General features: G+C 41.2%; 1 protein-coding gene across 5 annotated transcripts; it reads right to left on the bottom strand.

Moving 5' to 3' along the window:
* Window positions 1-22,538, bottom strand: slc1a9 (solute carrier family 1 member 9). Of its 5 annotated transcripts, XR_007882057.1 has the most exons (12): window positions 16,445-16,563; window positions 13,979-14,137; window positions 13,005-13,157; window positions 11,828-12,081; window positions 9,901-10,006; window positions 9,669-9,795; window positions 7,583-7,816; window positions 6,581-6,775; window positions 4,509-4,643; window positions 3,937-4,372; window positions 1,701-3,037; window positions 1-892 (listed from the first exon to the last, which is right to left on the bottom strand). XR_007882057.1 is itself a non-coding variant. In XM_051388720.1 (11 exons), exons 2-11 carry the CDS (start codon window positions 14,130-14,132, stop codon window positions 2,855-2,857), a joined length of 1,977 nt encoding a protein of 658 aa, XP_051244680.1. In that variant the 5' UTR covers window positions 14,133-14,137; window positions 22,363-22,538; the 3' UTR covers window positions 1-2,854. The 5 variants fall into 5 exon arrangements, 4 of the variants coding, with proteins under 4 accessions (XP_051244680.1, XP_051244678.1, XP_051244679.1 ...); XM_051388720.1 differs by lacking the exon at window positions 16,445-16,563 and adding an exon at window positions 22,363-22,538 and having other exon boundaries at window positions 1-3,037; XM_051388718.1 differs by lacking the exon at window positions 16,445-16,563 and adding an exon at window positions 17,979-18,284 and having other exon boundaries at window positions 1-3,037.
* Window positions 22,539-22,769: the final 231 nt, after the last annotated feature.

Genomic DNA, 22,769 nt, shown 5'->3' on the forward strand with positions numbered 1-22,769 from the left:
GTTATTTGAAATAAATCTCTAAGATTTTATTACATACAATATACACATGACCTGGACCTGTGAATCTGATTGAAGACCTAAGGATGTAGGGAGGCAGTCGATGAACTTATATTTAAAATGAAAGGCAATTGAGTGGGGAAGAAGAGATTGATGGAGTTATTTTACAGCAATCAAGGACTAGTAAATTTAAACATACCACAAAATCAAAACACCATCTTGCCTATTGCTCATCATTTCAGACATCAGACCACAACGAGAAAATACAAACCATAGATAATATAGACAATATTAACATAAAGAGTGACCGCTGTTGGAGGAAAATGAGGTGATGTGCGAGAAGAGCACCAAGGGTGAAAATGTCAAGAGATGCAAGAAGGTAGAGAATTATAAAAATAATGTCTGCTCGTTGTACATATGTTTTTTTACATTAACCTGTTTGTGCTTTTGAGGTCATTTAAAGGAATGGTTTTACATTTTGGGAAATACGCTTATCAGCTTTCTTTCCAAGAGTCAAATGAGAAGAACACTATCCCTTTCGAGTTAAGCCTTGAAACAGGGGGAAACAGCTAGCCTGGCTCGGCCCAAAGGTAACACACTGCTTTTTGTATCAATTAAACAAACAAGCTATAATGTGGCAAACAGTGAGCTTTACTGTAACATCCAGTTTCTCATCTAACTCTCGGCAAAAAAAAGGAATAAGCGTGTTTCTAAATGTGAAACTTTTCCTCTACTGCCATGAAAATATAAGTAGAAAGAGTTGAGGTAAAGGATCAACTTATAACTTGTGGTTGTGCGTTAAAAGGCTGGTTAAAAGGTGGCCTTGACACCAAGCTACTTTTCTTTATCAAGAGCAGACTTTCTGTAATGAAATGAGTAAACAAGGGAAAAAACTCTCCATTTAAGCTCTCTTTCGCAGGAAACCAAAGAACAAAAGTCTCAGGCCTGCCATCATTTTAATATCTATGTATATTAAGCTCTAAGTAAACACATCAATCACTTATTTAACAGTTCTGTTAATTATAAAATAATGTCTGCTGGTTGTATATTAGTTTTTTTACCTGAACCTGTTGGTGTTTTTGAGGTCATTTAAGGAATGGTTTGACATTTTGGGAAAATACGCTTATCGGCTTTCTTTCCAAGAGTCAAATGAGAAGAACACTATCTCTTTCGAGTTAAGACTTGAAACAGGGGAAACCGCTAGCCTGGCTAGGCCCAAAGGTAACAAAATCTGCCAACCAGCACTCACTGGTTAACATGGTGTATTTTGCTTGTTTAATTCACACAAAGAATCGAGGTGTAAATACAATAAGTTGTGGTTTTACAGACATTTATATGCTATACTATTTCTCTGTAATGAAAATAGCCCTGCACATCACATCCTATTAAACATCAAATTGTCCTTATCACACTGTTTTTTGTATCAATTAAACAAACAAGCTATAATGTGGCAAACAGTGAGCTTTACTGTAACATCCAGTTTCTCATCTCTCAGCAAAAAAAAAGAATAAGCGTGTTTCTAAATGTGAAACTTTTCCCCTACTGCCATGAAAATATAAGTAGAAAGAGTTGAGGTAAAGGATCAACTTATAACTTGTGGTTGTGCGTTAAAAGGCTGGTTAAAAGGTGGCCTTGACACCAAGCTACTTTTCTTTATCAAGAGCAGACTTTCTGTAATGAAATGAGTAAACAAGGGAAAAAACTCTCCATTTAAGCTCTCTTTCGCAGGAAACCAAAGAGCAAAAGTCTCAGGCCTGCCATCATTTTAATATCTATGTATATTAAGCTCTAAGTAAACATATCAATCACTTATTTAACAGTTTTGTAATATTATAAAATAATGTCTGCTGGTTGTATATTAGTTTTTTTACCTGAACCTGTTGGTGTTTTTGAGGTCATTTAAAGGAATGGTTTGACATTTCGGGAAAATACGTTTATCGGCTTTCTTTCCAAGAGTCAAATGAGAAGAACACTATCTCTTTCGAGTTAAGACTTGAAACAGGGGGAAACAGCTAGCCTGGCTCGGCCCAAAGGTAACAAAATCCGCCAACCAGCACTCACCGGTTAACATGGTGTATTTTGCTTGTTTAATTCACACAAAAACCGAAGTAACCAAGAAATAGCCCAACACATCACATCCTATTAACTGACAAATTGTCCTCATCACGCTGGTTTTTGTATCAATTAAACAAACGGGCTGTAACGTGACAAACTGTTACCTTTACTGTAACACACAAGTTTCTCATCTAACTTTCTGCAAGAAAACGAATAAGCATATTTCTAAATGTGAAACTATTGTGAATACTTTTCCCCTCCTGCTAGGAAAATATAAGTAGAAAGGGTTGAGGGTAAAGGATCAACTAATAACTTGTGGTTGTGTGTTAAAAGGCTGGTAAAAAAGGTGGCCTTGACACCAAGCTACTTTTCTTTATCAAGAGGAGATTTTCTCCTCATCAGACAAACTGAAGGAAGTTCAGACATACAGAAGTATTTTAAATTTAGTTGAGAAATGACAAATAAAGACAGAATGTTATAAAAAGGAAATGAGTAAACAAGGGAAAAAACTCTCCATTTAAGCTCTCGCAGGAAACCAAAGAGCAAAAGTCTCAGACCTGCCATCGCAACAATTTAATATCTATGTATATTAAGCTCTAAGTAAACGTATCAATCACTTATTCAACAGTTCTGTTAATCAAGAGCAGTGAATTTAAAATACATCTAAGAAGTAGAAATGTAACCAGCCAGAAATCCACTGTGAAGCTCCACTGGAACCCTGTGGAGCTGTGCACTAAAGTGGGGAAAGCCGTCGTACAACGGAAACTAATCGACAAGGAAGATTTTCTGTGCTAAAATCCAATCACGGCAAGTCGGGCGGTGGGAGGACGTGCCTCCGATCATAAGCAGTGTCATCGCTCTCCTCACCATCGCTTACTTCACCCAGAACCCTCTCTCTCTCCTCCTCCTCCTCTGTTTCACTCTCTCGCCTCAGCCTCTCCCGTTCCCTGTCTCTCTCTCGGTAGGAGTGAGGCAGCGTGGGAATCTGAGAGGGCAAAGAGACAGGATGAGAACATGCACACCATGTGGCTTGTATTGACTAAAGAAAGGTGAATTTTACACATGTATACATACTAAATGTTGAAGGAATACACCAGGGTTTGGAGATATCGTGCTTTGATCATTTTAATTGAGAACATAGAACTAAATCATCCATGTATCCCTATTAGACACTGCATGCTAAGCGATAGTAATTTAAAGTATATATTTAATAAAGCTCAATTAGTCATTATTTGTTTGTGGAACTATCTCAGGTGAGAAACCACACTTTTGTTATTTTCTCCCTCGAAGGAGCTATGCTAAGGTGCAAGAGCAGTGGTTTTCAAACTGGGGTCTGGGGACCAACAGGGGTCCTTTTGTGGGTCCCCAGCAAAAAGAAAAATACATTTTTATCACATTTTTTGAAAGCTGGAATCACATTTTGATTCAATCTAGGATTTACAGTGATCCTAGATTGATCTTTGATTGACTATGAAGACTTCAAATAAAAAGTTTCTCAGAGGGGATTTCTTAAGATAAAATCTTCTCATACTGGGGGTCCGCAGTCTAATGTGAATCCATTGAGTAAGTCCTTGACATGACAGTGTTGGTGACAGTGTTGATTCAGCCAAATACATTGTCTTGAAATGTAGACTTAGAAATAGGTGACCTTTGAAACCCACAGTGTTTTCTTACTCAACACACTGCATCTTACAGCTGAATGCCCTGAAGATACATGGATGATGTATGTCTCCTCCTAACTTAACTGATAAGTTGACCATCAGGCCAATCTTCAATCTCCATAAACCTGGTGTGTCTCTTCATTCCAATTTTACAGTAGTTCTATCATAGAGGAACATGTATTATGTAGCATTAGAGCCAGAAGAAGCAGCAGTGGGTAGATACCTGGTTATCATGGCTGGGCAGGGCGCAGTAGCCCGGCTCCGTCCTGCGGAGGAGGCATGGTGAATGAGTACGGAAAGGTCGAGGGGAATGGGAGCAGACGGAGCGCGGAGAGGGAGAGCGGATGGAGCGAGGTGATGGAGATCGGATAGAGCGGGACGGTGAGTAAGTGACAGAGGACTGGGAGAGAACGTGACCATGGTGGTTTTGTTTGGGTGGGCGAGGGGAGCGAGGTGGCAGCTCGGGTGGTTTGAAAGGGTCGACCAGGTCCATCTCTGTAAGGATTGGGGGCGGAGGGATGAAATCAAGCTCCTCCTCCGGCGGGAGAATTTGCATATCTGCCGCGTCAAGTTCGGCAAGTTCATCCTTCGACAAGTGGTCCACGATTCCAGCACCGAATGAGTCGCCCACCACATTGATGGAGGTACGCATTCTGTCACTGGGTGGATAAACAGTATCAGTGTCAGCGGGTGAAATAGATGAGAGCCACCAAGAGCTGAATACACCGATATCACCAATATCTTAACAACCCCTCTCACAAAATACACTCTCCACCTATCAGACACCTGACTCACAGCAGCCAGTCGACAGCGATGAGCAGACTGATATCCTGAGTAGGTAGGCCCACAGCTGTAAGGATCAGCAGCATGGTAACCAGTCCAGCACTGGGAATACTGGCAGCTCCAACACTGGCCAGGGTGGCAGTCATACTGGAAAAGGAAAAAGAAGACACACACACCCATTTTCAGCAAGGAAAAACTGATAGACATTGTACTCCACTTTAGACAAGTAACACTAACAAAGGTTTACTCAAACTTTTACACCGCCTAACATCTTTTCATTACATGTTGCACTTGAACACACCACAAAGAAAACAGAAAGCAGACATGCATATGTTCCATGGCTGCGTGAGAGGAAATTAGTTGTCAGTAGTTTGTGTTTATAATCCAAATAAGAGAGACCAAGGGCAAACCAGAGACTTTCACACCACTGCAAATGTGTTTAACACATCTCCACTCTGGAATATAAACGGAGAATTTGCTTGATTAAAAAAAAGACGACTGGCACTGTAAAATTTTGCTTTGTTGTCAGACTGTGGAGAAGGAAACCGCATTGCAGAATGTGACTTGACATCTCTCAAGGTTGCCAACCTTGTTTAAATCACGGATTTGTGGTTTTCACAGATGTGGTATAATTTTGCGGTTTACAGTTGCAGAACCAGGTCAACCTGGTATTAACATGTGTTAATTTGACCACATCATACGCACAAACCTTTGTATGAAATTGGCATCTGAAGAAGAAAGAAGTTTGTTGTTTACAGCCGTTCTTCCATCCACAACAAAACAAAATCTCTTAATGTTTTCTGACTTCTTTTAAGACTTAAATCTTTAATACTCAAAAGAATGTTCCTTGTCATGAAATGTCTGCAATTAGAGGAATTATCAGTTCATGTTGGTCCCAGATGTGACTGCAGGCCAGTTTGGACACTGTTCTAAACTGTGATGTTTACTGCATGACGCTGTTTGTCTGATCTCAGAGCTCTGCTTTACATCTTAATCGTTTTCCAACAACTGTAGCGCTAATTATCAACCCACAGTGAGTGGGAGATTAAGTGGAACGTCCAAGAGATTTACACACCACATATGGATCTTATTTTAGAACAATTTCACCACACATGATACAACTGTAATACAGAACTTTTCACGATTCAATTTTGGAATTTGGTGGAAAACAGCCGTTGATGAAAATAAACAACTTCAAAGTGCTGAGCATCATATGCAACCCGTGGCCACAACAGGCTGAGTCCGATCCAAGTAGACTGTTTCCAATCAGACATAAATGTTTCGCTAAAACCTCAGAAATGAGCAATGAATACCTCACTACTTTCTAACTGCATTCATGCAGAAGTTTAGGCTGACGCTAATCTCTGCCGCTGCCTGTTTACAGTCTTATTTTCTCACTTTTACAGAGTATTTACAGTTAGGGTGGCATTACAATTTAGAACACAGCATGTGGTCCTTTAAATTCATTTAAAGTTTAATTCAATTTTATTGGTATTGCGCCAATCCATAACAGAGTTTATCTCAGGACACTTTTCATTTATAGAGAACATACTCCTTATAAAATTATTTACAGAGACCCAACAATTCTTACCATGATCAAGCACTTGGTGACAGTGGCAAGGAAACATGAAACACACCCCAACTTAAAGTAGGTGGCCATCTGCCTCCTTCAGCTTAGAGCCACTCAGTAGATGTTAATAAAACTTCTGAACAACTTTAAGTCCTCCTCCATTCAAAAATGTGTTTTGCTAACAGTTCCTTCACTTTGATGTTTGAGCTTCACTGTGCAGAATGATGTATGTGCAGAGTTTGGCACTAGAAGGATGTTTTCACAATCATCTGCTGAAGTAGGAAGGTTTCTCTGTGCTCACCTTAAATCTCAGTTTTACACACTGTATGTATGAGATAATTGTGTGACATCAAAACTAGTTTAGGAGCCAATAATGGGAAAATAAACAACATAAGTTTGCATGTAAATATTCATAGATTCTGGAACCACTTATTTATGGTGCACTTTTATGAAACTATGCAGTAAGGTAACATCACAACGCATGTGTGCAGAGGCCATCCACCATGTGCCTTACCTGACGGTGATAATCTGCCCGGCATCCAGCGTGATATCATTCATCTGGGCGATAAAGATGGCTGCCACTGCCTCATACAGTGCAGTGCCGTCCATATTAATGGTGGCACCAATGGGCAGCACGAAGCGAGTCACACGCTTATCAATCTTCAGATTTTCCTCCAGGCAGCGGAAAGTGACAGGTAACGTCCCTGCACTGAGAGAAGAAGGCCCCACAAGATGGCAATTTAGAAGAACAAAGGTGCAGATGTACAAAGAGCATGAGCAAAGTGTCTGCTGAAGGACATAAAATAGGTAGACAGGTGGTGAAAGACAAAAGTGCAGAGGTGAGGGGGTAAAGAAAAAAGAAATCAGTAGAAATTTGAGTCGGCTGACAGCCTCCTCCTAACAGCTGGTGTCGGCCACTGTTGCAATCCTCCGACATGTGAATTAAAGGAATTTGATTCCCGGCCCTGCTAAGCTCGGGTCATAATATAATTAGAGAAAATGATGATAGGATTACCCATATTCACTAAAGCCTCAGTAATGTGCCAAAATGACAGTTGGTTTCAGCAGCAATGCAGAATCCCAGACAGGCCGAGCCAAGCCAAACCAGGCAGGATACAGTGGGGCCAGTTTGGCTGGTGACTACTAATCCAAAGGCTTAGACATTTACAACGCAGGATCTGTCTGACATGGACTTGTCCATGATAGCCTGTGCTTACACACATTTGGCTCTACTGTCCTGATTTGTGAGCTCATTCGCGTAAAAACAGAATTTTGCCTTTAGCCCTTTCAGATTTAACCCAAATAGCTAGAAAGAGAGTAGCAGGCTACACCGATCAATCATAGTAACTACAGCAGCTGCTTGAGGAATAGATGTTGTAAAGGAAACATGTGACACACATGTGTTAACACATGCCCAAACACAGAACCACTACACACACACAAACACACACACACACACACACACACACACACACACACACACACACACACACACACTTCCTGCAGGCTGTCGTACCTGCTAGCGGTGCCCAGAGCAGTGATCCAAGCCTGGAATATTCCAGAGTAGAAAGTGAAGGGGTTTTTTCTTGTGATGACAAAGAAAATAGCAGGTAGGATCAAGCCGCCGTGGATCACCAGGCCCACGATGACGGTCACCATGTACATACCCAGCTGCCTGGCCACCACCTCCAGGTCTCCGATGGCCGCAATCTTCCCCGCAATCAGAGAGGCAATGCCAACAGGAGAGTACCTGAACACAGAGTCAGAAAGACAGAGTTGAAATGGAATTGACTGGTTTACTTTCTATTATCTTTATGACCTTTTTAAAGCCGAATTAGTGTATGTCTATATACTTATATTTATATTTTTCTTTCTTTTGATCATTGCATCAGGCCAGAGCATCAATCAATATATATTTATTTTTTGTTTTTTTAATCATTTGTAAATGATTTCTCACTCTTTTATATGCTGATGTATTTATTGTGGTATAAAATCACATTGCCTTGCCTCATATGATTCTTGAGGAACAAAAACATGATGTATTTTAGGCCTGTAACTAATGGAAGCTTACCTCCGCCAATGTGTTGAAAAAAAGAGATAATGTTAGTCGGTTTTTTTTCATGTATCAGTTTCTGTTGATCAATTAATCAACCAGTTGTTGCAGCTCTAATGTATTTAAAATTAACCTAACCTTCGTCTTGTCATTGAGGTAGAGATAAAGACTTACTAAATCATCTGTCTTTTAACTGACTTTCCCTTATGCAAAGATTTGTTGTAAAGTAAAATATGTTTTGGTTACCAAACAAGGTATTTGAAAATATCACCTGAGGCTCTGAGAAAGAAAAGAAAATGAATCAAACATGAAAGAAAAGAAAATAATTACAACTGTACAAAGCGTGTTACCTGGAACATGGATGCAAGCCAAAAAAAACAAAAACAATTCATTATTTCAATTTTGTCTTTGAAATGTCAGGCAAACACCTAATCAATCTTCATTTACTTTCAAAGGAGCAGTTTTCAACCACGAGAGGAGATGACACATTCTTGGATCTCTAGTTTCTAGCTTTGGAGTGCAGTTGTTCCTGCTGATGAATACAGACCGCTGTGGGACGTATGAATTAAAGCGGTGTTCACTTTAAGCCATCCTCCGGTCCGAGTCAAAGCAGGTCCCATCACGACAGCGGCCTGCTCTCCCAGGTCAGCTGCCTGCTGAACCCTGAGCCTGGCATTCAGTGACAGTTGTTTGGTGGAACACGCCACGTATATGATTTGATGGATGTGTTCCTTGTATGATACGTGTTTTTGTATACACTGGACTCCGTGTTTGGCTGGCTCTATAGGCCCATGAGTAATCTGTTTATACTGTGTGAGTGATACGAACAAGGACACAATTCCTTTGGTGTCCAGCTGCACATGTAGATGGCCTAGGAGAGCTGGAAGACAAGCATCCTGCTGTTTGTCTTCCAACCGCCTACCCAGCTCCCCCCTTCCCCTCCCTTCCCATCCCTGCTCTGAGTGCCACTATACTCTGTTTTCTGTGTCTCTCTGACTAGCTGGGGTCCTGCGAAGCCTCAAGGCGTGCCCTGCTCTCTGAAGACATGCTCTCACACGCATCTTTCCACGTCCCGCTGTCCCTCCCACCCGCATCTGCTTTCTGCTCTGCTGCCAAGTGGCTCCTCTGCCGTCGGTGGATCCATTACATTTTGGATATCTTCCACCTCGGCTCCCCTGGGAGCCCACAACATTGTTCCGGGCCCCGGCTCCTGCTACTCTCCAGCATACCACAGACTCCAGCATGTGCCAGGGAAACCCTCTCTCTTTCTCTTTCCATCTGTCCGTGTCCTTCACTAACACACTTTCTCCCTTTTCCTCTTCCATTCTCTCCTACTCAGTCTTTGACGTCCGACACTGTTGCTCATTCCCACAATTTGTCTCACGTACACAATCTTCGCCTTATCCATCACTGTCACTGACACTCTGTGTGTGGTATCTCCAGAATGTCAAAGCAATGCAGCCGTTGGCCCACATGAGCAAAAACAGAGACACATGTTGCGCACGCTTGCAAACTCACAAATACACGCAGAGGAAAACAAGACACTGACCACATGATCATGGAGACCATCGTCATTATAATCTCGTTGAGGACGTTGAAGAAGTCGCACATGACCTTCCCTCTCTCGCCCATCCTGCCCATGCAGATCCCAAAGGTGATGAAGAAGCCAATCAAGCCTTGAGGAAGACACAAAGCAGTGTGTCACTGGAAAATGCAACATCAATAAAGTACGATAGATCTTGATGTAAAGCAACAAATAATCAGCTCGGTCATCAACTCACCGAGGACGTTCATGCCCCATTTGTATTCCAGTTTCTTCTTGTTCACTAAGATGGGCTCAGTTTGGTTTGGTGCTGCAACTGACACCTTTTTCAGCACCGTCTGAACCTGGAGGGAGGACAGAATGACATTCAGATTGATCAGGGGGTTCAGCTTACAATTGAACTGACATCACAGCAAAACCCTGATTGTGTAAGTCATGCTGTGTGTGAGCACACAAAAGCTTGGCTGAGGGGCAATAAATTCAGATTTGTGTTTATAGAAAAGGCAAAACAAGAGATTCTCACATAAAGACAACAAAGGGAAAGAAAAAGGAGATGAGAAGGTTGAAAGGGGAAGGACGAGTCCCTTCCTGCAAAAGCAATTATGCCTTTTATGGCTTCAATGAATCCCTGATGAGTGCAAACAAAAGAAGCAGTAAAACAGAGATGTGGACAGAAAAGAGAGTGATGTGCAGAAAGGGAAAAAACTGAGAATACCGCAGAGAGAAGTTGTTAGAGCAGGAGTCTATAAGCTGGTGCTCAGCAGTGCTCCCTGTCCACCAGCAGATGCCTAACTGTGGTAAGTAAGGAGGCAGGGTTACAGATGTAAAGAGATTAACAGTGACAGAAGGCATGACCCTCACCCAGTCCAACACAGACAACTACTTCTAATCATTCAGACACACACGCATAACAGAGAGAAGTGGGTAAAAAAAAAAAAAGGATTTGGACAGAAGAAGGCAAATGTCGCATCATGATTGAGACCAGGATTATCAGTTAAAAATGATCAGCTGGGATGAACAGCAGTAGTCTGCTGACTCGTCATGTCCACCATTAGCCAACAGACCATTACTCTAACAGGGTGTGCAGATGGGAAATTACAATCTTATTTATATAGTATATACATGCAGACAGTTTCAGATTTTTCATTTTATTCGCAGAGCTTTGCTTGTATTTGCATTAATTCAAACTTAACCTTTAAGTGGATAATTAGACTTCAAAGGTTACGCCTCTAGGACTATGCACGGACAGAAGGAATCCTTGGCCTTTTAGTCCTTTTGTAGCCTAAACCCTTTGAGTCAAATCATGCTTTCATGCACCCCTGACACATGCAGTAAAAACCTTGTGCATGGAGTTTGGAGGACAACCAGAATCTCTAGAGAATTGCACCGGTCGTTAACAGCTCTCTGTAGTTCTTTCATTCTGTCAGACTGCTCACTTAATACCTTGTACAGACTAATGACTTCAACTTTGGCTTTTTCAGGGTTCACATAAAGGGGTCTTACCAATGTTTAATGCTAACAATGCTAATGCTAAGAAACTTTAAAATATTAGAATTTGGATTATAATTTTTGATGAACCAATCTCACCTCAAGGTCCATTCAGTGGCAGTTTAGAGCTTTAGAATTGTTTTGCTTGTGAACCAATACCACAAAGCACTACTACTAGCACTACTCTGGTCCATCACAAGATGCATTTCCTATACCAATATTCATCTCACATCACTGTAGCTTCATCTAGGGGCATACACCGGTTGGCATCACTGCTTGATATCACACCACATGATCTTCATCAGCACAAAGTTTAGTAATCATGGAATTGTAGATGCTCAAATTTCCATTTTCCTGGGCACGTGAAGTTTACATTAAAACTAATAGCTGAAATACTTTCAAGTAAAGCTGTTTTTCAGTGTAGGTTAGGTAGCATCACCTTAAGCTGCAATGATGCAGATTTCATTACCCTACTGGATTTATAGCTTGACACAACAAGAACGGAAAACAATGACAAATAGCTCATTCTATTAAAGACCTGCAATTTGCCCTTTCTGCTTTTTATGCAATGTTTGTTATATTTGTATTGTGATGCATACAACCCCAAAATGTGCACAAATGAAGAACCAGATCAATATAACAGTTCCAAATACATATGTTTCAGATGTTGAGACTACCTGTTGGAAGCAGGACTGCACCAGGTTCTCAGGAAAGAGGTTTCTGATCAGGTCGAGGAAGGCATCCAGACTGTTGACCTCCTGGTTCTTGGGGGCTGAGCTCGAAGAGCCTCCCCTTAGTTTGGGGTTCCCCGGGTGGATTCCCAACACCAGTATGACCCCGAGGATTGCAGCGATTACAGTGGTGGACATGTAGTAAACCATGGCTCTACTACCCATCCTGCCACTAGAGCGGGCGTCTAGACCAGCCAGCCCTGAAAGAAACAGATGACGATCTGTGTTTGGACTCACCATATACACACACCAAGTACTGGGAATGCCACTGACACTTCTGGCAGCGCAGCACTGCTTTGACAATCGCCTGGTATGGTGACGAGACTGCTCGTCTGGTACAGACTGCAGTAAAAGTTATGGGTGATAAAAAACATACTTCAGTAAATCTAAGTGTATTATCTGACAGGAACAGAAAATAGTGTCTGATCCAACTCACATTCCAGCTCTTACCTGCTGAACTATTATAAACAACATAGACATTCCTGTCGATGTGCAGTGGGATTCTCAACACAAACAGGTTATGTAGGATGTTGACTATGGGGCTAGTGCAATATGCTGCCAGTGTCAGAAGGTGTGAATGTGTATGTGCAACTGTCTGTGAAACTGCAGGACGGAGTGCAGAAACAATTCCCTACAGGCACATTAAAGCATATCTTATCTTATAAAGCCGCCGGGTTCAAAACTGCTCTTAATGTGCTGACTTCCAAATGCTAACTTGTGCACAGTTAACATGTTGATATTTAGCATATAACATTTAGCATGTTTAATATCTTGTATAGTTAATTACAGGTAGTGTATGTTTTGCATGTTAGTGTAATATTACAGCGTGTTAGCATTAGTCTCAGAGCACAGCTGAGGCTGAGGGGAATTTGGTCATTAGTTCCTTTCAGAGCTATCTTCTACCTGTACTGTAGAACTATGGGTAAAACAGTAAATTCTTGCCAATTTCTTTGTCAATTTTGATAAATTTGATAAAAGGTTGGCCTGACAGACCAACCAACCAATTACTTCCAGTGTAAAGAAAAAGATTTTATTTGTCATCTTAAATCCAAACAGAACAATACCTGTACACATTGACCAGGGCTTACTGTACATTGCTCATGTGTCTGTGCAGGTGGCACACCTGTGATAAGGCTGGAGATGATTAGAGGCAGGATGAGCATCTTCAGCATCCTCATGAGGATTTCTCCAGGGAAGGAAACCATAGTGAGGGCAGAGCTGTCCGTCACCTTCATGTACCGCAGCAGCATCCCAAACAACACTCCCATAACAACACCTGAGGACAAGAGTGGGGAGGTTTTGTTTATGCACTGCAATAATTCTGCATATTGTATCCAAATTGGTTTCTGAAACGATTCAAAGGTCCCCTTGCCTCAAAGAGCAGCTTGTTAGGTTGGGTTTCATGAAGATTGTTGTAGATTATGTGTGTACATGGTTAGATGTAAAGAAAATAAAAATTGGTAGAAAATACCAGCACCAACTATCAGAAACTGGTATTGGCCTTCAGGAACCAAATATTGATACACCTTCAGTTTATAGGTTTTATGAGGACTCACTGGCCTACTTCTCTTCTCCCCCAAAAAGTGTTGTGTTATTTCTGACATGTAAGAGACCTCTGACTAATGAGAACCGTCTACTGCAATGTAAACGGGTTTAAATCTGGGTGACAAATGACAGACAAAAATAACACACTTCTTGACTTTGCAAGGGCTTTTTTTTTTTTTTACAAAGAACACAGCTATGTAGAAACATACCAAAGTGTTTACAGAGGCAGACTAAAGACAACAACAAGATGTCTCATGGGAAAATGATCACGGGGTCTGTATATCTAGGATTGTGCGTGTTAATATTTGCTGTGGCTATTTTTCTGAACAATAAAACTGACCTTAAATGGAATTGTAGTCATTCAGTAAAAAATGTGGGGGTTTGTGGTGTTAAATTATATTGCCCAAAACTGAAAAACATTTTTAAATGTTTCTCTGAGTCACTGTTTCTGAACTTGTATTCTATTATTAACAACTACAATCCAGCTTTCACAACCTGATGGGCTGCACAATAATATCAGGATACATATATAGCTTGAATTTCAATGCATACCCCCAACAGTAAGTCCCAGCAGCAGGCTGTGGGTGTTACGGCTGCAGTGGCCCGCATCTTTATACGCAACTTCAGTGTTGTCATCTTGTTGGTTTTCTTCTTTATTCTTCGCCTTGTTTGTGTTGGACTGGTTGGCTGTCGACTGGTTTGTCATCCTGCCTGCAGAGACAGTTGGAGAGATTGGTTTACTGCTGAGAAAATACATGCTTTAACACCGTTCAGCACATGCTGGCCTGCACAGTATTCAGGGTTAATGATGCACCCTTGGCTGCTCTTTAACTGATTTGTCATATGTGAAGATACTAGATTGTTTATAGACTATCTTAACAAAGCATTCTTCTCCTGTTGCTAGTGAGGACTCACATTGTTGCCATTGTGGGTGGCTGACTTTGTTCTTAAAGGAGGATTGGGGACAACTACCACTCACTAACACAATAGAAATACCCCTGGAGTATTTGGTTTAGGGATGTTAAGCAGTATGACTGCAAGCAACCCAAACACAGCAGGCAATGGCTAAACAGGACATGAAGAAACATCTCAAGAGATGTAATCTGTAATCATCCTCGAAATGGAAATGCATGGTTCCTATCTTCCCTCTGCTCCTGGAGTGATCACAGCACGCGCCATGGTGCCTGGTCCAGCTGATCTAGCTGGTTGGATCGTCTCAAAGGCCGCTGCTCTTTAATCCAAACCCCCACACTTCCTTTTTAGATGATTGTAGGCTATTTCTGTCATGGGTAATACGTGTTTTGGGTGTTTAGCTGGTATAATGTTTAACATTTGCTAATTATCCCACTCAAAGCACAGTTGAGGTTGATGTGAACTATCATTTGTTGTTTGCAGGTATTTGGTTGTTAACTAAAGTATTGAACAAATTAATAATTTGACTAGTAATGGTGTGAGATGAAAGGGTAGGATGCATTGTAAGTTATTACAATGCATCCTGATTGGGACATTAATGTTTTTACAAAATTTCATTTATCCAATAGTTGTTAAAACATTTCACTCAAAACCACACATGTCAAATGCATGGTGGTGCTAGAAGACTCGGGAGTTACCTCATCTGGGAATCATAAATAGCTGTACATCACAATTTTGTGTCAATCCCATATGTAGATGACCTGCTGGTGGCCCTAGACGAAAGCTGCTAGTGAGTCTGGCAAGCATACACACTGATAATCTATTGTAAATTATATATTAAATTATTTAATTCTGATTAATGATGAAATATGCATCCCATGCTTGCCAATCCTGTCCAGTTTTAATTCCTCTGATTTCATGATGAAATATCAAAATCTGCCCATCCATTATATTTATTAGAAACAATATCACTGCTGTTTGTGATTAAGTTTTTAAAATGATGTACTATCTGTTCCACACATTTGTCAGTTGTGTCTACAGAGAGAGCATGAGACAAGCAGACATAGACACACCCCTGCTTATCTATGAACACATAATTCACAGGATTGCTGTACATGTGATTAGAAAAGAGCAGAATCACTTGTTGACAAGCGCGGAGAAACGCGCCTCTGGTGTGAACAGCCAGGATCACACTTACACACAAATCGACCTATTGCAGCACGTCGCTTCCTGTGTGTCCCTGGCATCAAGGGATCCCTAAAGTTATTAGGATTCCTTCCCTTGGCAATATGGATATCTATTCCCAAATTCATGTCAATCCATCAATTAGCTGTTGAGTTATTTAAAAAAATAAAATAAAATTTCAACCTCATGGTGGCACTGCATGTTTATGGCAAGTGTTATGGCCAACCCTTCCAGCAGTGGTGGAGATATTTCAGTCCGGACCGAAGTGCGGGACCAACTGACATTGATATGCTTAGAGCAACAGCGCTAGCATTGCTACAAAAATACAGTTCAGTCGTATTGAATGTGGAAAAGGTGTAAAACATTTAGTTTAGAGAGAAGAAACGTATTGTTATACTTGGAAGTCCATACATCAGAGTGCATTTAACGAATTTTCACCCTAAAGTCATATCGCTGCTTTTTCTTTCACAGCCAACACTCCAATAAACAACCTGTCAACTGTTTTACTCAAACTCTATTTTAGCTCCTGTGTGTTAACACAGGATTGTTATGGAAGCAATCACATTCTCCTCCAAGGCAGAGTCATAATCTTCAACACAAAGAAAGAGTCAGCAAGTAAGAATTTGTCCACTCCAATAACACAACACATTTCTACTCAACAGAGAAAATTTTAGAGACCCCACCGCCACCATCTCTAAACATTAATCATATATAAACACATCTGGAGAGCAGCGCACCCATGCCAAATCCTTGTCAGAAGTATGAATGTCACATTTACAAACAGTCTGACCCAGTGAGACAACTGCAATCAGACATGATTATAATCCATCAGCCGAGGGGATGGCATTTTCTGAAGCCCTAGGGACACAGTTGCACACATTCACCAAAGTGCAGTAGACAAGAGGAGCACAAAAATGATACCTACTAGTTGGTCTCCTCTCATGCTTTCACCTCCACTCTCTCATCTCCTGCTCCCTCCGGCCATATCTCTGCCCCTTTCTAGTCTCCACAACAGCCGCCAGTCCAGGCACAAAGTCGGATTGCCAGTGTGATCTGAAATTGCACATTTTGGGGGCGGAGAATGTCCTGCTAAGTTTCAATTGCAAAGATATAATCCTCAGTGAACGGAGTACCGAGGCGATGAGGGGGAGGGTGTCCCACTGTTGGACTCTTCACAAATCCTCTTCAATCCTTATGTCATTCTTAGTATGAACATTGTTTGTCAATGCCAGTCGACCACATACAGTTGCATGGTAGTCTAACAGTGGGTGGGATGGGGGAAATCATCCTCCCAGCTTTTTGTTGAACAATTAATTCATGGACAAGGTTAGAAAAGCCAAAGATAAAGATTGGTTTGCTTACAGTTTGGGGCCAAACTTTTGGCAGTGCAAGTATTCTGTGAGGACACGTACATGTCATGAACTTACATGTCCATGTATATGGCAAGATAAGCCCCAGTTACATGTGTTAGAGTAAAAACAAGGATGATTGTCATCCAGTGAAAGCTGGTTATTAAACCTTTGTTCCCTGAGCAGGTCAGATGGAGGCCCTGAAATAATGAAGCAACAGCATGTGTCCTGAGAGGAGGGCGGGTTCAGAGGAGTATAAGCTGCAAAGACATACTCTAGGAGCTGAAGCTTCTCTGCAAATCTGTCTTCCTTCCCCAACAGACAGATTATTTTCCTGCTCCAGGAAATGTCAGAGCTGCCTCGAGACGAAATGTAGCTGGCCTCTAGGAACCAGCACTTACTGTGCTGTCCTGGTGGGTCTGTTCAAGCGATGGAAAAAAAGGAACTATTAACAACCTTGTGGAGTTGAATTTGACTCCTATGTTTCTGATGTTTTGCCTGAAAAGTACTCACCAAAGTAGAGTTTATAGGGGCATGAGAAACAGAGAGCAGCCAGGAGAGAAACAACTGGCCTTAGACATGCTTGTTACATCATATTATAGCTTAGTATCCCTAATAGAACACAGCCATTCAAGTCAGCGGGTTCAGACTGTTTGGTCAGGCAGCGCACAGTAAATCCTGGATTTCTTAGCAACATGACACAGGTATTACAACTCTGCCAGGTAGGCTGCGGACCAGGAGGCATCCCCCTTTGAATGGAAGCCTAGTTTTTGAGAGAAAGCTTTGATAACACATGTTAGTGATAAGAGCTGGAGCACAAGGATGAAGGTAGACAGACTTCAAAGTGAGTCGAGCTAGGAGCGGAGAAACAAGGAAGGAACTCCTGCTGGTATGGTAGTGATGCCGTAGCTATTTACATGCCCTCATGGGCAAAATACAGCCGCAAGACATAGAGTCTCCCACAGGGACTTTCAAAGTAATGGCGACTGGATAAACATCAGGGTCCTCAATGTAACTACTCTTGTAGTCCATCAGATGGGTGATGGTGACCTAAGCAGTGCGTGATAACCATCACAATCAGTCTCCACATGCAGTCATGTACTTACGACACATCTTCTTAATCGTCATGGTTTCCAGGATGACGGCCCGCGGTGACAGAATGAGTTAATCTCCCAGAAGAGCAGGCTTTTGATTACTGTAAATGAGCACAGGCTGCTGGAGATAGAGGTACGCATACCATCAGAGCAGGACAGGACAGACTACCTCAGTGCTCATTTCAGTCCAGCTGATACACGCTCGTCAGTGTTAACCCCCCCTTTCCTCATATGCACTTATATTCTTCCACATTAATGATCCAACCAGGTCTCCGGCCAATTGCTTTTGCTGATGTTGGTTCAAGAGATCAAACAGATGCAAGATAGCTATACAGTTTTAACTCCCCCCTCCCTCTCAATCTGTCTGCCTGCCTGTGATCTTAAACTTAGAGTAGGTAATGTATTTCAGAAGCATTTATTTGTTTTATTTGTTGAAATTATCTTTAAATCCCGCGGCAATCAATAAACCAAATGCTCTGAAAGAAAAAGAGAAAAATCCGGTGTCTGTGGCTGTCGCAGGCCTGTACCTGCCTCTCTACCTGCGCACGCTCTTCTAGTACAACTCAATGCACATGGAAATGTGTTTTGGAGAGAGGCCTGAAGGGCTTAGAGAGTAAGTTTCAATAGCTGCAAATCAACATAAGAATTTGTATGTGGTTTCACCTGACTGACTATATTCTGTGTGTATTTACTTGTTTATAGCCACTAGAAATAGAGACTATAGCCATAGATATACATTTGTGGTCTGTTGTTTCCTTTAACTAGATCTAGCTTGAATTGTGTATTGTGTATAATTTATCAGAATTGCAATTACTTTAATAATCGATCAATTGTTATCTTTCAAGCAAAAGTAGTGAAAGAAATTACAAACATTCTCTGTTTCCAGCTTGTTACGCTAAATGATTTACTTGTCTTTGTTGTGTACTACTGTACGCTGTATATCCCTGGGTTTTGGACTTTTTGTTGAACAAATAAAGACATTTGAAGATGTCCCCATTGGGTTCTTTGAACATATCATAGACTAAACTATTACTCTATTGAGTTTCCACTATCAGAGAGAAGTTAGTGGAACTTTTAAACCCAAATGTTATAATTTCATGCTGGCATGCAAACCAATAGAGTGGTTTTCCATTATATGCTGTCAATGGAACATCAACAATCACCAAAACAATAAAAAAACGGGACGATTTAAAGGTTGTTACGTAATTTCTTTTTTTTTTACAGATCATCCTCAATGTGTAGATTCTCTCTAAATCTACATCTTTGAAGAGTTTATAGATGTATAGTATATTGTGTTATTTAAAAGGCATCCGTGTGTGTTTGTGTGTGTGTGTGTGTGTGTGTGTGTGTGTGTGTGGTTGAGTGTGTGTGTTTGTAACTATGTGTGTCTCAGAGGATTATTTCCAATGGTTGATTGTTTGGTGTGAGCTTTGCAAAGGGATCGGGATATAATCCCTGCCCCGCCCCGCCCCTCCATCCTCCCCTCGTTCAACAGAGGGAGAAGAGGATGGCCACTGCAGCTCTACAACGCTGCTCTACAACACACTCCCCACATACTAACGCTGGTATCAAACACACATACAGCACAGTTCGGCATGCATCCATTCGAGGATTTAAGTGTGTGGTTATCTTGACCAAAACTATATCAGTATGCAATGTCTTGAAATGAATGCACTGCAGCATTCTGCAATAATGGCAAATGAGGCATTCACTGCCAGACGCCAACTCTGGAACTTTTCTACTAATTACACTTTGAGAAATTACACAAAAATGTTTCCAAAGACCTCACAGCAGCAGGAAGGGGCTCTTATTACACTTTGCATCATCAACTATATGTATGTATAAATACTTCACTTCAATGCAATTGTAGCATGTATCCTGTTTTAATGTGCTATATACCCTAAACCCAGTTACAATTAGTAGATATTATGCAATTGGCAGGAATTACTCTAACATAGTGCTACCCCCAGTTGACATTGTGTGGTGTATAGGGTTGGGTTCCTCTAGCAGGATCAGGCAGGTAAAATATTATGAAGTCAACAATCTACAAGCGGCTTGTGTCTGTTGTGGAGTACAGTGATAATGATACAAGTTGAATGATATAGTCATATTGCTAATAGGGATTTGCACGAGTACTCAAGTACTTGCGGATAAAGCTTTCAGTCACATATCACTCATCTAACATTACAGGCTGAATTTGCAGATTAAGCACAGATGTGTAACAGCCACCTTATTTGCTAATGTTAGCAGTGTTATCAAGCGCTGTTGTGATGCTACCAGGGCAGAAACAATTAGCTGGCTCAAATTATAAGTGCCGTTTGCTCCCGTTAAACGTATCGTTAATCGCTTGAGTGTTCATTTCGAATGCTATTCTTTCTTTTTTTCTGCGAGTACTCAATAATAATTAAATGCGAGAAGTCGAATATGGAAAATGCCAATCCCTAATTTGCTAACAGACGAGTAATCTCAATGTAAGTATCTATGTAAATAACAATAATGACACAGAAACAGATGCAGGCCCCCACCCCTCTCGAATATCCAAACCGTTCAAAGCAGATCGGTACCTAATTCCTTCACCATATGCACAACTGCCATCAAACACGTGTCTGGTGCATGGCTTTACCAGATAGCTACAACAGAAGGGTTAAATGGTTTGTATTAACCCTCTCAGTGAAGGTCAGTGTCAATCAGCTGTGGACCGCACTCAGTCCATCATCACTCACGGGTCAAAACGTGTCCTCACTTGGCATGTTTTAATGCCTTACCAACAATTCGCTGCTCGACTTTCGACTAAAACCAGAAAAAACAGATCACATGACTTTGCCTGTGACTAAAAGGGTTGCCTCTTTGTTTTATGATTACTTTACAGTTGTTTTGGTTAGATTTAAGAGACTTCATGGCTTCTTGAGCTGTAGTATTAAATATTAAGTTATATTAAGTTAGTTAAAAACTTCTGCAAGTCATAATTGTAGACATAGACCATGAAAGGACTTCCCATTTAATATCACATTCATATTTGATAAATGCTGTCAAGCCCCAACCCCTTTTGGTGTAGAAATGTCTCTCATCTGTGTTTGCTGACAGTTGCCTGTTTAAGATTATTATTTTATTGGTCACATTCAAGGGACCTCATGGCTGGGCTATTGATTAACATAACATTTTTGTTAAAAATACCTATTTTACTTTTTCACTGCAAGATTCAATGGCTATAGGGCTGCAAGTAGTTATTTTCATTACTGATTAAACTGTTTAATATTTGTTTTAGTTAATCGTTTAATCTGTGCCCATCACAGTGTCCATGTGGCGTCTTTAAATGTCCTGAGATATTTATTTTACAATAATAGAAAACCAACAGGAAGAAAATGCTGATAAATGACTAAAACGATTCATTATCATTATCAACGCTTTTTGGTTAATTTTATGTTGATCAGTTAATTGATTAATTCACTTTTAGAACATTCTAGCATGAAAGAGATGTTTGGACAAAAAAATTTCATTAAAAATAATAAAAAATGTCAATAAATATTTAAAACAAAATGTGTTCACACCTTCCATGACCTCAATATGACATCCAAAACGTGTAAAACATATTTACATTGCAATGATCAATGAAAACACTTGAGCTTGTGTGTGTGTGTGTGTGTGTGTGTGTGTGTGTGTGTGTGTGTGTGTGTGTGTGTGATTTAGTCTGCATCTGTGTGTGTCCACACATGTCAAGCACACACCCTCCTCCCTCCCCTCCCCTCTCTCGGACGATAATCTGAGTGTATTAATCTGTTGTTTGAACTCCTTAAGCACAGACTGTCTATCACATCTGCTCTCTTCACCCTCGCAAAGCTCTGCTATTTATAAACTTTCTCTTTCTCCCCTTCTTTCCTTTTTGATCTGTCGTCGCAATTTCTCTATCGCTCCTCACTCCAGCAGGACTGAATTTCACACAGCTCATTCACTCCGTACAGTAAATCCATCTTCTCATTTGGCCAACAGACGTCTTGGAGACTCCTTTTTCCAGCTTTAAATCTCTCTGATCCTCTCCTCTCTGACAGCACACAGAGGGCTTAAACAACGCTGATAACTGATCAGATATTACAGGTCACACATGTTCAAACAGCAGATTTAAAAAGTAAAAATGTGGTTAACTTTGCAAAACCTACACCATTATCCTAATACACAGAGTCATCCTTCTCCCTGGAGAGGAATAAATACACATCAAGGCAATAATCATAAATGATGAAGCCCCACACAATCAAACAGAGCCATTCTGAAACACCAAACAAATCAAAATAACCCTGTCAAAGCTGATAAATGGTCCGAACCGGCAGCATGTGTCAGCGGTGAATGAATGGAAGTGTACTGAAGGGAGGAAAAAGGACAACAAGGAGGCAACCAGGCTTACCTGCTGTGTGTCGCTGTCTCCCATCCGACAAGATCGAGGCATCGGGAGACACACGGGAGAGAGGAGGGACGTGAAGATGAAGGGAAGAGACGGGAGGCAAAGTCACAGTCTTTGCGTCATCTGAGAAAATTTGCAGATTAATACAACAGCTTGTTGCTCTGAGCCCCACCACCCCATCTCACCCTCACTCTCCTCTCCTCCCTCCCTTCCCTCTCTCCCTCGTTTCACTCACTTCCTCTCCATCTTTGAACTGTTATCAGGAGAGGAGGAATCGCTGTTCTCTGGGATTATCACAGCAAGGAGTAAGGGAGGAAGATAAGAAAGTTGGTCCTCAATTTTTTAAGAAATTAGGTTGTTTGCAGAAAGTATGCGCTCAACAGGGAGTCAGCAGACATGGGGGGGTGGAG

Source organism: Dicentrarchus labrax, unplaced genomic scaffold (assembly GCF_905237075.1).
Source record: "Dicentrarchus labrax unplaced genomic scaffold, dlabrax2021, whole genome shotgun sequence".
Classification (NCBI taxonomy): Eukaryota; Metazoa; Chordata; class Actinopteri; family Moronidae; genus Dicentrarchus; species Dicentrarchus labrax.

Excerpts from the sequence above, each read along its gene's own strand:
- slc1a9 (XM_051388718.1), bottom strand. The coding sequence starts at position 18,000 with ATGACGATTAAGAAGATGTGTC. Across the intron at positions 14,138-17,978 it reads GACGATTAAGAAGATGTGTC|GCAGGATGACAAACCAGTCG; the intron begins GTAAGTACATGA and ends CTGTCTCTGCAG. Across the intron at positions 13,158-13,978 it reads GCTGGGACTTACTGTTGGGG|GTGTTGTTATGGGAGTGTTG; the intron begins GTATGCATTGAA and ends TCTTGTCCTCAG.